General features: G+C 41.2%; 1 protein-coding gene across 1 annotated transcript; it reads right to left on the bottom strand.

The window, feature by feature from the left end:
* Positions 1-38: 38 nt before the first annotated feature.
* On the bottom strand, positions 39-12,855 carry C1H11orf54 (chromosome 1 C11orf54 homolog). Its single transcript, XM_062577885.1, has 9 exons — positions 12,799-12,855; positions 9,821-9,944; positions 7,768-7,866; positions 6,758-6,831; positions 5,870-5,971; positions 3,719-3,895; positions 2,801-2,950; positions 2,101-2,217; positions 39-551 (listed from the first exon to the last, which is right to left on the bottom strand). Exons 2-9 carry the CDS (start codon positions 9,876-9,878, stop codon positions 378-380), a joined length of 951 nt encoding a protein of 316 aa, XP_062433869.1. The 5' UTR covers positions 9,879-9,944; positions 12,799-12,855; the 3' UTR covers positions 39-377.
* Positions 12,856-12,959: the final 104 nt, after the last annotated feature.

Raw genomic sequence — 12,959 nt, forward strand, 5'->3', positions numbered from 1 at the left:
TGGGCTGTTCGGTTTGGTTTGTTTTAATCAGAAGCCGCTTTCTTTCCCTGTTCTAAACAAATTTACTTTTGGATCCCCGTTGTCAGTCACAGCCATGCAAGAATTGCAACCCAAAAACGAAAAGGTACATGATCAATACAGACTATTAATGCTGGAATTAAATTATTGTTTCAATTCAGACATAACCATTTCAATGACATGGAAACTCTGAATATCCCCCTTTTAAAAATCTAAAAAGTCGGCAATTTATTGCCCGCAGTTGTTCTCGATTTTGATAAAATGTATGTGCATAATTGAAAGCATTATAAAATCAGCATTTTTACTTAAAGCATTAAATTGTTATGCCTTCGCTAAAACCTCACGGTTCATGGACCAATTTAGTCTCTTCCAACCATATGAGTTTCCTTGGGTCTGTCGATACGAAAGAGAAGTTCTGCAGGCAAAAAGTATCCCAGGTACTGCACGCTGTCTGGTGTGGTGTCGTTGTGGTAGTGCCCTCCTTCCCCGTGGTGACTGAAGCAGTGGGTGTGCTCCACACGCAGGTCAAACCCCTGTGACCAGAGAAACGCCTCTGAGCATGCTTCCATTTAAACAATATGTAAGAACAGTACTTTTGTAGTGTCGCATTAATACTGCGTATTTCCACAGATCTCAAAGTACTCTACAACCATTAAGGAGTGAAAACTTGCAAGATGTTTGTGAGACTAACAGTAAAACACCACAATGGAAAAGAAGCTGTTTGAGGCTGCACTACAGGGACAGCAATGGAGAGGAGAGAATTTACAAGTCTTGACAGCCCCCAGCTCTCAGCATTAAGCTCCTAGAGATTTCTCCCCTCCTCCCTCTCTTTTTTTTTTTTTTTTATTTAATTGGAATTAAATATTTTCTGCTGTTCCTAAAGCAGTAGCACCAAGGAACCCTAACTGGAAATCAGAACCCCATTGTGCTGAATATCACAGAGCCATGCAGTAAAAGGACAATCTCTACTTCAATTCTGAGAACCAGCTTAGAAGGAAGTGGGAGAAACAGCAAATAACAGCTAGCATACTGAACAGTGAGATCACCCTCATCAGTTACTGTATCAGGAGGATGTTGATTCTACGGCATTTGAATGCTAGAAATCTACTAACAAAACCGTTCATTAACATAGGATTAAAGCTCTATTCCACTGCTGTCTCTGTAGTGACACTCAAACATTTCCAGAAACCAGTTTAGCTGTGTGCTTTGGAGCTTTCAATGGATACATGGGAATAACCCAGCTGCATGCACTACAGAGGTTGTACTGGTTCTGAATGGAGCAGCTGTTCATGACCATTTTCCAAGTACTCATCAATAGACTCTGGGAAGAGCCTTAGGACAAAGGCTGCCAAATAAAGACAAAACAAAGTCACACACTTGAACATATTCTTGAACACTCTGAAGAACATCATGACCCATTTAACTTGGGAGAAATTATTTTTCTTACTTACATAAGAAAATACTACTTATGACTGCATTATTATTTATAATACAGGCATTTAAATCTATGGTTGCATGGTTACTTTTAAGGAAATACTCCTACTGATGCACATATTAATGGCTTTCATAAAGCACATTCTTTTATCCTGAACTGTGTACTGTTGGATTGAATGCTTGTAAAGATGAGTTTTCCTTCAGTCATGAGGGTTTGCAGGTTCAATTTGCATCAGCAATTATGAGACAGATACTGCACATTTTTCCACACCATACAGACAGTTTTTATGAAAGTGAACTACATGAACACATGCCTGGCCCAGCTTCTACCAGCTTGATATTTCTCATTGTATGGCCAGCAGTTAACACAAACTGTGCTGCCGGGTTTGGGATACAAACAGCTGTACACTTGCAATTGGAACAGAACCACTAAGTTCATTCTACTGTTAACAGCCATCAGCTTATAGACTTGATTGATGCAGCTTCAGTTCAAGGCACCTACAGAAATGAGATGCTTTTATTTCACTACACCACTTCTGGAAGTTTAATACAATATATACACACTCCTGTTCTTAAAGGGAAAATCACATTCACGAAAAAAATCACTACAATTCTCAGTTTATACTTAGAAATGAGAAAAAGACTCACTGGGTCTCTGGAAACTATTACTGGCTGACAAACCAGTGGAGCCTTCATTTCAAAGAATTTGAGCCAGTTGTTCACATCTTCATCAGTGTTCAGAGGACAGGCAGAAAATTCTGGAGGCTATAGCAAAAACAAGTGCTTTATAAGTGAGAAGAAATTACTTATACCTTTCCTTTAGTGACTGTCCTTCACTTTTCCCCTCCCAACTTTTCTGTTCAACACATTTCTTCTTGCCTTGCTCAGCAGTGCCCATTACTGTGTTTCTGCCAGAAATAGATATGACCAGAGTATTGCTCCTTTCATTGCCTAGATACTTAGTGGGATAACTCTTGAAGCAAGGATTCTCTTTTTGGTACAAGCTCAATTATTTAAGAAAAAAAGTCTATTGCTTGTTATAAGTATCCCCTCAATTCCTGTACTCATCATGTCCTTATAAATCCGAATTCATTTTGTAATAGTTCTATAATTCCTTCTTTAGCTGTCCATGGATTCCAAAAGAAAAGATGACAGTATTGCAGCCAGGTAACGTAGCATCAATAGTTTGATAATATCAGCTTCTTTCTTTAATATACTGCTTATCCTAACAGTTTGTGCACAAATTTGTAAGTACAAAACAAAGTCTATGCACTAAAATGCTACACTCTGGTTTATATTTCTGTGTTCAACAGGACAGAGAAAGTGACATAAATTAAGAGCAACTTACCATAACATGAATCTTTGCTTTCCCCTTTTGAATGATGAATGTACCACCCATCCCAACTGGCTTTTCTCCGTAGTGCTTCTCTAAAATTTGTCTCAGACAAGACACGAAGTTAAGTTCCCCAGTTCTTTCATTTGCTTTCACTTCAATAACCTGGAGAATAAAAGTAATTCACCACTGCTATCTTCTGCAGAAACAGTCTGCAAATGTCTCTTTCAGATGCTGAACACATTTATAAATTGCTGCAAACTTCTCCCAAGTTTATAACCCAAGATTACTTTTTTAAAGCATGAGTTTCCCCATATTTGCTGCTCCACTCATATCCTTCTAATACCTGACCAACTTCCTTTCCTGACTTTTTGTTCAACACTAGCATTTCCTGTGGAGGATGCTAGGCTGCAAGTCATTTATTCACACATGAGAAATGGTACAAGCAACCCCTTTCTGCCCACCAGCTGGCTTCAACTCTGTCACAAGAAAACTCTTGGAAACAGAGAAGACGCCTCAGTTTCCATGCAGCGTTCAGTTTTTGGTTGCTCTACCTACTTTATCTTGTACAAGCTTTGTTGGCAGAAGCACCTCTACTAAAACCTGAACAAGTGCACAGACCTGATTTACAAAAGTCAATCATTAGGCAAAATAATCTTAAGTCGCTGCCAGTTTGGACTAGATTTGAGTGGATGATTTACATGGAAAAAATTTACTAACCTGCTATTAATCCCTTCAGAAATTCAAATGCCATTTGTTGCCGCCAACTCTTCCCCTCATTCACCAACATTTTCTTGAGTTGTGATGCTATTTCTTTCATGCAATTTCTACATTACAGTTACCATAGTGAATTGATAGAGGAACACTGAAACATAAATTTCTCTTCAGCCACAAAGCTCTACAAGCAAAGTTACCTTTGATCCAAGTACGCACCTTGCCAGGTTGGCCCTCACTGGCATAGAGGTTGGCCAACAGCCCAAACTCACAGTCAGTGTATTTACTGCTGTATTTCTCAAGCAGGCACCCTTTGTCTGCAGGGTTTATCTGAGCAATGTAGCTCCCATTCACAGCAGGCTTTTTTTCACTCTTAGCTTGAACAATAGGAATAAGCTGAGAACAACATGTAAGAATAAGTCACATTAATAGAACTCACATATATGCAGCCTAAGCTTTGGACCATGATCCCAAGAAATAATCCCCTTCAGCATATAGCTCTGTCTCTCAAGATCAAGTCTGTACTGGTAACAAAAATGAACTAATATTGTAGTATAGTACAGAAAACAGTTTTACTCTTTCTGGAGAGTTAAATTTAATGTTCTGTGAAGAAAAGAAAAAAAGAAAGCACACCAAGCCTTTGAGACCTGAGGCCTACCTGTAAGCAACTTCATTCTGTGTGATACTTTCTCATGTGATATCCCCTTAACCACCACAACTATTATAGTAATACAAAATTAATCCTGAAATGGACTGATACCATCCACTAAAAAAACACATCAAAAGGAAATGGCAAGAGGAAGCAGGGAACAGTGAAAGTTTAGAGATGAGCATACCAGGGCAACATCTCATTAGATCTCACTGAAGTCAGTAGCAGAACAGCCATTAACTTCAACGTGAACGGATTTATGGTAAGCCTGGCTGGTGTGTAAGGCTCACCCATAGGGAAAAGACAGTGTGCAAAAAGACAGGAGGACACAGATTTCTAGCACCTCCTCTCCGTGTGATAGTAATAGCGTAAGGACAACTGCATTCTTCTCTATATATTTTCACTAGTATTCTGCATACTAAGGCACAGAATCATCATCCCTAAATGAAGGTGCCTAATTGAAATGTCTAACTGAAAAGCATCTTCTACAATCTTCCCCTGTAGTCAGCTATGAGAGAAAAAGGGGCTTCTGTGAGCAGCTAATCTGTGATTTGAAATAACTCTAGTGGTGCCTCCATACTCTCTCTCTTCCCCCTTTAGTGCTGAAAACAGCACTAAAGTTTAATGTGAAACATCTGAACGAAGAGCATGAAATTAGATTAGATGAATCTGGACATAACTTCTCTGAACAGGTGAGCTGTAAAAATCTAGAGAGTCCACTTGTCCATTAATTAATCTAGTAATTTGCTTTTAAACAAAACACATTTTAGTGTTCTTGAAGATGAGAAACTTATTACCTTTTTGTACAATACTCAGTACTGCACTTTAACATGATCTAAATCTTCTAATGCCTAGTTTAAGACTTTTCCTTTTCTACTTTTCCTATTTTAATTTTTAAAATGATTTCTTTAATTATGTACTATTCCATAGCCAGGCGCTGAAGCAAAATCATCCCTTAAGTGACCATCAAACTTGCATCAGAACAGTTCCACTCTGTACATATAACTACAGAAAATTCTGCTGCCAGTGGCCAAACATCCAGTTCTCAGGATGAAATGTGCTCAGTCTGCCTCAACTTTACTCATCTTTGCAGCGACAACAGCTAAGAGGCCCTTCTGGCACTGCAGTATACCTTTGCCTCAGGAGCTCCCAGAGCTGGGAAGGCACAACAGTGCTGCAACTGAAGGTAACTTTCAAGCAGAGACCTGCTCTTGAAGTGACTCTGACTGGTCAAAGCCTCCCTAGGCAGTAGTTTTTACCTCCTGTCTCTCACACAGCAGGTGATTTGGTATGTGATGTCTTTAAAGCTTAGAATGATAAAACACAAGAGGGCAAAGGACAGGGAGCATTTTAAAGCCATTTCCCAGTAAGTGATTTGACAAACATTTCTAAATCTTGTCATTAAAAACTCTGGCCAGGTTGTTGTCAATCAACTATTGCTATATCAGAAATCATGTTTGTTATGAGCTTCAAAGCAATCACATGCTTTCTGAAGAATTACAAGTTAAAAATCAATCTATTATCTCAGAAGTTAGCACCTCTTGCCTGAACCTTATCTGAATTCCTTTAAATGTGTTTTATGTACTTTTGACAGGAAAGGTGTTAAATGATCATTTTGTTGTAAACAGGAAATACCCAGTAAGATACTGCTCTCTTATTTTGATATTTCCATGCATTAATTATTAACTATTTATTTAACTGTCACACTTCTATTTACTGACCTCAGCATTTACTCCAAGAATCCTGGATGAAGCAGCTCCAGCTCCAAGAATGAAAGCTCCAGGCAGTTCTATGTCTTTTGCAACTATATTTAGATCATAAACCTGCAAAAGAAACATATCTTTCATTTTAGAGTGGTACTGTTTTAGACTTGTCACTCTGTTCATTATAACTTCTAGATGCATTTAATTCACAATACCCTCATTAGGATTTTGGATAATTATTCTGAACATAGTTCCCAAATCTGAACAATGCAACATCTGATAGTAACAGATTGGGTACATCTCCATCTATTTTTTGGCAGGTAGAATCTGCCTGTAAGTTCCTCTGTCATTTTACCTAAAGGCTGAATTACTGTTCTTGTTGAAAATGATACTTGCATAAAATAAAAAAGGAAATCACATGGAAAAGATTGTCATACAGAGTCAGGTGTGGCCAGGTGTCAGAAAGGAGACATGATATTCTTGAAAAGGGAGAGTAATATGAATCCAGTGTGGCCTGGAGAATGAAATATAGCCAGTTTTTACAAGGAAGCATGGCTGTGGCTTGAAGTCACTGACATGCAACAACCTATTTATAAACACAGGGTCTAAGCCCTTGCTTATAGGTGGTTCCTTCTGCAGTTCCTGTTGCAGGCAGCAGGTGAGTCTCAAAACCTATTTAGTATTTGAAGGCAGGAGAAGAGGAACTAGCAACCTCTATATGATGCTTCTGCTAAGATGTGTAAGATTATCTGATGTGGTCTATGTATAAAACATTGAAAAGTAAGTCTCTTTTGCAAGTAGAAACTTACAGAATCTGTTAGTCCTTGGTTTTGTTTTTAATTCAACAAGATACTGCATTTTTCTTTGACAAATGTATTTAAACACTACAACTAAAAAAGAACTCACTTTTTCTTTTTGTACAAGAGGAAGAAGGTAAGGAACACCTCCCACATCTGCTATCCTAGGTTTTCCGCAGATTCCTGGAAGAACACAGCCAGTTAGCTTGGCAAAATCTTTTCCTTAAAAATCTTAAATGCTCATGCAGTCTAACACACAGAAAAACTGGTTCCTCAAACTTTTAAAATACTTTTAGATCAAAGTTTCTCCAGCATGTTAAAATAAACTGTTATACTACTAAAAAAGCAAGGAAAGTAAGCCCTAAAATGATTCACAGGAGAGATTTAATGTGAGTCAAACTGTTGTAAAATTAACATGCTCTAAGCACAAAAAATACTATACTGGGCAACAATTACCATTTGCCAGTTCCCCAGTAAGATACCCTGATCACAGAGTGGATAGCACCACCGGGACTCCACTTGCAAAATTTCAGCAAAGTGGGATGCCCAAATCTCAGAATTCATCCAATCTACTTGGATATATATCTCAAGAAGGGATGAATCACCTTCTGAACGTGCTTCTTTCATTGCACTGATGAGAGGAAACTCAGATGATCTGCACAGATCAGATGTCTGTCTTTTAGACAGCTAATGTCGAAGACGATGAATCCCACTCGGAAGAGAAGTTTCACTTCAAACACACATGAATGGCAGGAGTTTAGACATAATGGAAATTGAACTCCCTAGGTCCCAGAAGTGATTGACATAGTTATAAAAAATTTCTCCAGTTGGAAGATAACTTAATTGCAAACCATGCTGTGTACACTACAAGCCTGCAAGATAGGTCAGTATTGCAATCACAGGTTAAGAAACATCGTTGGCAAGTACTTGAATAACTTGCCCTTATTCATACATCTACGAGGCAGCAAATCCAAGAACAAAATGCAGCTTCCATCACATGCATATTGGCTATCTGAAAAAAAATCTGTCGTCTTCCAACATTTTTAGAAGATCAAGACTAGGTAAATCAAGTATAAAGAACTAGGAAAGTCCTAAGAGAAGACAGGAATGCTAGGTTACCTTTAGCAGGAAAGCTGAAAGGTTCCTGAGTCAAATCAGGACAGTCTACAACAGAGACTTGAGCATCAGCAAAGTTTTCTTTAAGCCCTTTCTGCAAAACTGTAATAAAGAGTAATGACAATTGTTTTTGTTATTAACAGTGAAAAATTACCAGAAGATTGGCAAATTACTAATAACAAAAATATATGTGTTTTATTATGCTTTACTTCAGCAAGATACTTAAAAAGATAAGTAACTGATTTAAGTGATACTTTCCATAGGTATTTAATTTTTTCCCTAACTCAGAACTTCAGAGAAGAACAACGGCTTGTTTAGAGAACTGTGATATCACACTAATTCTTTTAAGACGTTACCTAGTTTTTACTTGAGATACAGTAACTGAATGCTCCTAGGGCTATGAGGAGCAATGCAATGTGGAGTTAACATGGATTAGTGTAAACCACATTCAGTAATGGTTTTACTTCACAAGGGCAGACAAGTATGTTCATGTGACGGCAAAGGAGGAAGTTAGTTTCAGTTGAAGTTACAGTGACTTCTTTAAATATATTAACTTGACTGTTTGCAGTTGCTTGATTATATTCTCAAACTTTCTCTGCTGTCTGGAATCTTCTGCTCTCACAGGATATTGACTGTCATGTACGAGCAGTGGAACTTGCCAGAAAATCTCCACGTGAATGGAAACAGGACAGATAATGAACAAGACTGATAATCAGCCCAAAATGTAAACTTTTTGTTCTGTTTTATATCAACGTTTTAGGCCCAGAGCCTGTAGAGTTGCTCAAACAGCAGAGAGGACTCTGATTTAGACAAGTTTGCTGTAAGAAACAATTTCCGAAGTTTAATTGAGTTGGGGATTACCTTCATATGCACTGCTCCAAAGACTGTGTAAAAGGTCCAACTTCCTCTATCCCTGGGAGTTTGCTTTGGCAGATGTCTCAAATTAAACAGCAGAAAACCCAGACCGTGATCTCAAACCAGGCAATTCCTTATTTTCTCAGAGTACTTTCCTGACTATGCCTTTGTTTCCTTCAAACAGTTCCAACTCTGCTTTTAGGGAGCAGAATTATCAAGCCATTGACCACAAAGATCTCGGCAGGTTTCTAAATACATCTTGGTATCTTCAGCTAAGTGGAGGTCAAGAAAATGCCATTCCTCAAATCATACTCAAAAGTTTTTACTTGCAGCTTACAGGAGATCCTCAGGAGAAACAGGAAAAAGGGGCAAAAATCATGCTCAGTACCTCATCTCTTTTGCTACTGTTGTAAGCCATTCTACTGAGATTACACTGAACCCACAGGTCTATAAGCAGCCCTGGCCTATTGCCACATCCTGACACTGAAAACCACCCACGGTACTGCTGGGACCACACTCTCTCAAAACATGGAAATGTCAAACTAACAGAGATTTGGGAGCAGCAGACTGAACTTGAGGATCTCTCTAAAGAAAAACTATACTACATATGCTGCAGGAGACAGAAGGAATAGCACCCTTCTACTAGGGCAAGGAAAAGAGGAGCTCAATAGTGCGTAAGAACATTCTGTAAAGGTGCTGGGGAAAAAAACAAATAAAATGTACCCCACAGCCTGGTTCTAATTTAACCATCAAAAGAGGGACCATCTGCAGCTATCCACCTGCCATGCTATGCTGCATCTTGTCAGTTGTGTTTTGAGTAGCCCTGAAAAAGAAAGATTAATACTGCAGAGACAGGAAGATAGGTGATCATGGGATCACTGCGTTAATAACCTCAGTCTATAACTGTCAAACTTCTGCAAGTTCTGCATCAATCTGCAAATGCAGCAGACTGCTTTAAAGGGTTTGAGAACCTGATGGTGTGTCTAAATATAATATGTGGGGTTTTAGGAGCTTTTATTTATTTGTTAATTTTAAAGAAATAACAACATACAGAAAAACAGTGATTTTCTTTACATTTCAGTGTGCTAGCAACAGAAGTATTTTGTGTGTACTTGCTCTAGAGAAGTTTCTGTAAGAGCTTTAAGATAAGTTTGAAGTGCACATTTTAAGTGTGTAGAAAGTTGCACACTGCATGACTTACCTCCAGCAAGCTCCTCCAAACTTGGAACATGAAAAGCAAATCTCTCGACTTTGGCCATTTCCTAATTTGTATGGTTTTCTTCAAATCAGAAATCACAATGTTCCAAGCTCTAGAAGTAACCAATCTGTTAACAAGGATAATGGTTTAACAATTAAAACTGGCTTGTATCTGCATGCTATTCTTTGATATATAACTTATTTTGCAATTTCACCCAAGACTGCAGAGACAGTAGAACTGTAATTCTGCTATTAAAGGAAAGTTTATTGTTAATTTTCTTATGCACTTTGGAAGAGGACATATCTGTCAACTCTACAGCAGGTTCAGAGAATTACACATGCTAATCCTCAAGCTTACAGCTATAGGTAAAATACAGGCTAAATTGAAATCAGTTCAAGAGACAAGTCAGTGAGCTACCTGTCCTTTGTAAGGCTGAAGCAATCATTTAAAAACAAACAAACAAACAAACAAACAAACAAAAAAGTGGGCTTTTCTGAGCACATTAGCAGCCTCCTCAGGTCCTTCTCTACTTTGATGTTTACTTTCCCAGCATAACCTACTGTGGACTTTCAGCCTCAGCTGTGATATGGTCTCCTGTCAATATTGGGCACTTTTCCCCTTCCAGTGGTAAACACACTAGCAGCATTTCTCAAGACAGAGAACAACAACAGCAAGTCCTAACAACAGTTGTGTACTATCTTGGTAGGGAGCCCCTAACAAATTTTTGCTTTGAACTTAAGTTTCAGACTCTCTGTTCAAATGAACTATGTTTCAGTCAGCCTGGCAACAGCAAGGTCAGTTACAAGGGCAAACCACCAGGTCAGGGCAGAAACTTCTGATTAGACACTACCTATAAACCAGCCACAGTAATCATTAACTCCTCAGGCACTTGTCGACTGCACACAACACAAAAAGAAATTGAGTCCCACATATCCCTATCTCAGGCCTTGGAGGAAAAAGACAAAAACCTACTTTAATTCACAGATCTGAAGAACTTTTGTTAGCAAGGATTATAATGCAAGGCATATTTTTATGCATATTTTTAAATTTTTATTAAAAAATTTTTATTGCATTTATGATTGCCAAAAATACCAGGATGAGGGAGGTGGGGGGAAAATAGTCCTTATACCACAGTCCTCTGGAGTCTGCAGAAAGGATAAAGGCCCAGTGGAAAAAAAAAAAAAAAAAGAAGAAGAAAAGGAGTTGGGAGATTATAGTAGTCACCTGAGGTATTTGTGCTCAGAGTTCAGCCACGCCAATCTACTCCTATAGCAGTGTGTGTGTGTGTGTGTTTGGGGGGGGGGTACAGCTGCTTGTGCAAAGTATTCTCATTCTCAGGCTGGATTAGGTGCCTCTGATAGGAGCCTTCTCTCAGAGTGAATCAGATCCCAGCATTTTACATTTGCTGTGCTCTGAACACGAAAGAGATGGAGTAATGCAGCCAAAGAAAGTCAGAAGATGACTTTGTCAGCACTGTTTTAAATCATCGTCATCCTATAGAAAGCCTTTTGTCATGTCCAGAAGGAGTCTGTGACCAAAGTCAAGACACAAGGTGAAGAAGTCCTGAAATTGGCTGAGAAGACAGACTAGAGATGGTGTTGTGCACAAAGCAGAAGCAAAACTTGGACACAGTTCAAATAATCAGGGTTAGCTATAACACCTAGACTATCATTTGCTGTCTAAAGGGCAGTAGTCAGCCCACCACAAACCAGGCAGTAAAGATCGCAGGAAAAGCTCCGTTTTATCGTAATGACCTTCAACTGATTGCTAGACTACAGATGACTTTAAAGAAAATGAGATGTAGGTTGGAGCTTCCAGCACAAGGACAGCACTGACAGCGCGGTTGTGTGGTCTGGGAGAGGGAGAACGGGAAGGGAGACAGCAATGGACAATTAAGACACACGGTGGCGAGATGCACTGACATCAAATCAGCCCAGAAAGCTTTGAAAGAAGTTCAAACGTGTGACAAACGCTAAAGGAACAGTAAGGAAACGTTAGGAAGCGATCGAGATGGTACCACAAGAACCAAGAGAAAGAGATCCAGAAAGACTTCAAAAGGTTGAGCTCTACGAAGAGGAGCACAACAACAGAGAGCGGCCTGGAGAAATGCGGATGAGATGAGAACCCTGACACTCAGGCAGGGGTACATATCAGAACCCGTGTTAAAGCAACTTGAAGGGAAGAAGCCAGGCAGGAAAAGTTACAGGCTAGAAATGTGGCAGGATAAGGGGAAAAACAGGGAAAAATTGGAGATGACTCAATCAGCGAGACAGGAGAAACTCAGGGATGACACCAAGAAGAACAAAACACGAGCAGGCGTGCCAGCAGAGGCTGCGCTCTTCCAGCAGGGAGACGCAGGAGATCAAACACTTGTGGCGGAGGAAGGGTACAGAGCAGCACAGACTTCTGCTTGACCGGCTCAGACACGGCACAGAAGCCTGCGGTGGCCGGGCAGGACCTGGTGAATCACAGGAGACCGGGAATCCTTAACGGGATCATCCGGTCAGTCAAGGCTAAGGAGAAGCACTGGAGGGAAGAAACTCGAGAGCTGCTGTTGGACTTGGAGAGGGTGTAGGAGAGAGAAGGGATTACTGAGGCGGGAGCCGCCAACTTGGAGAGACCGGGCAGCAGACGAAAGCAGTAACGAGAGGGCGACTCGGCCAGAGCCCCGCGGGAGCGCGGCCGCTCGGACCCGCGCACAACCCCTCCCTCCGCGCGGCGCCGGCCCCGCGGCCAGCGCTCCTTGCGCACAACCAGTCCGCGGCCGCAAGCGACGGCAACGCAAGAACGTGCGGGCGACCGGCAGCTCTCGGGCGAGGCACGAAGGGCAGGGCAGAGCCCGGGACCCGCGGCCGTCACCGCGCCTCCGGGCCCGAGGAGGGCCAAGAGGGAGCTCAGATCCGCCCGGCCAGGCGAGGAGAGAGGGGAAAGAAAAGCCGAGAGCCGCCCGCCCGCGCCGCGCCGCGCCGCGCCGCACCCACCTGCCGCCCGCGCCGCGCCGCGCCACGGCCGCGCCACGGCCGCCCCGCCCCGCGCCCGCCGCCGGGCGCTGCCATCCCGCCCCGCCCCGCCCCGCCCCTGCCTCTCCCAACATGGCGGCGGCCCAGGGACCCCGAGCGGCCCCTCCCTCCCGCCAGGCCGC

Source organism: Rhea pennata, chromosome 1 (genome assembly GCF_028389875.1).
Source record: "Rhea pennata isolate bPtePen1 chromosome 1, bPtePen1.pri, whole genome shotgun sequence".
Taxonomy (NCBI): domain Eukaryota; kingdom Metazoa; phylum Chordata; class Aves; order Rheiformes; family Rheidae; genus Rhea; species Rhea pennata.

What these genes read in the sequence shown, in the direction of transcription:
- C1H11orf54 (XM_062577885.1), bottom strand. Translation starts at nt 9,878, where the DNA reads ATGGCCAAAGTCGAGAGATTTGCTTTTCATGTTCCAAGTTTGGAGGAG. An exon ending in TTTGGAGGAGCTTGCTGGAG is followed by an intron (nt 7,867 to 9,820) that starts GTAAGTCATGCA and finishes TCTTTATTACAG; the next exon opens with TTTTGCAGAAAGGGCTTAAA. An exon ending in CTCTTGTACAAAAAGAAAAA is followed by an intron (nt 5,972 to 6,757) that starts GTGAGTTCTTTT and finishes TTTCTTTTGCAG; the next exon opens with GTTTATGATCTAAATATAGT.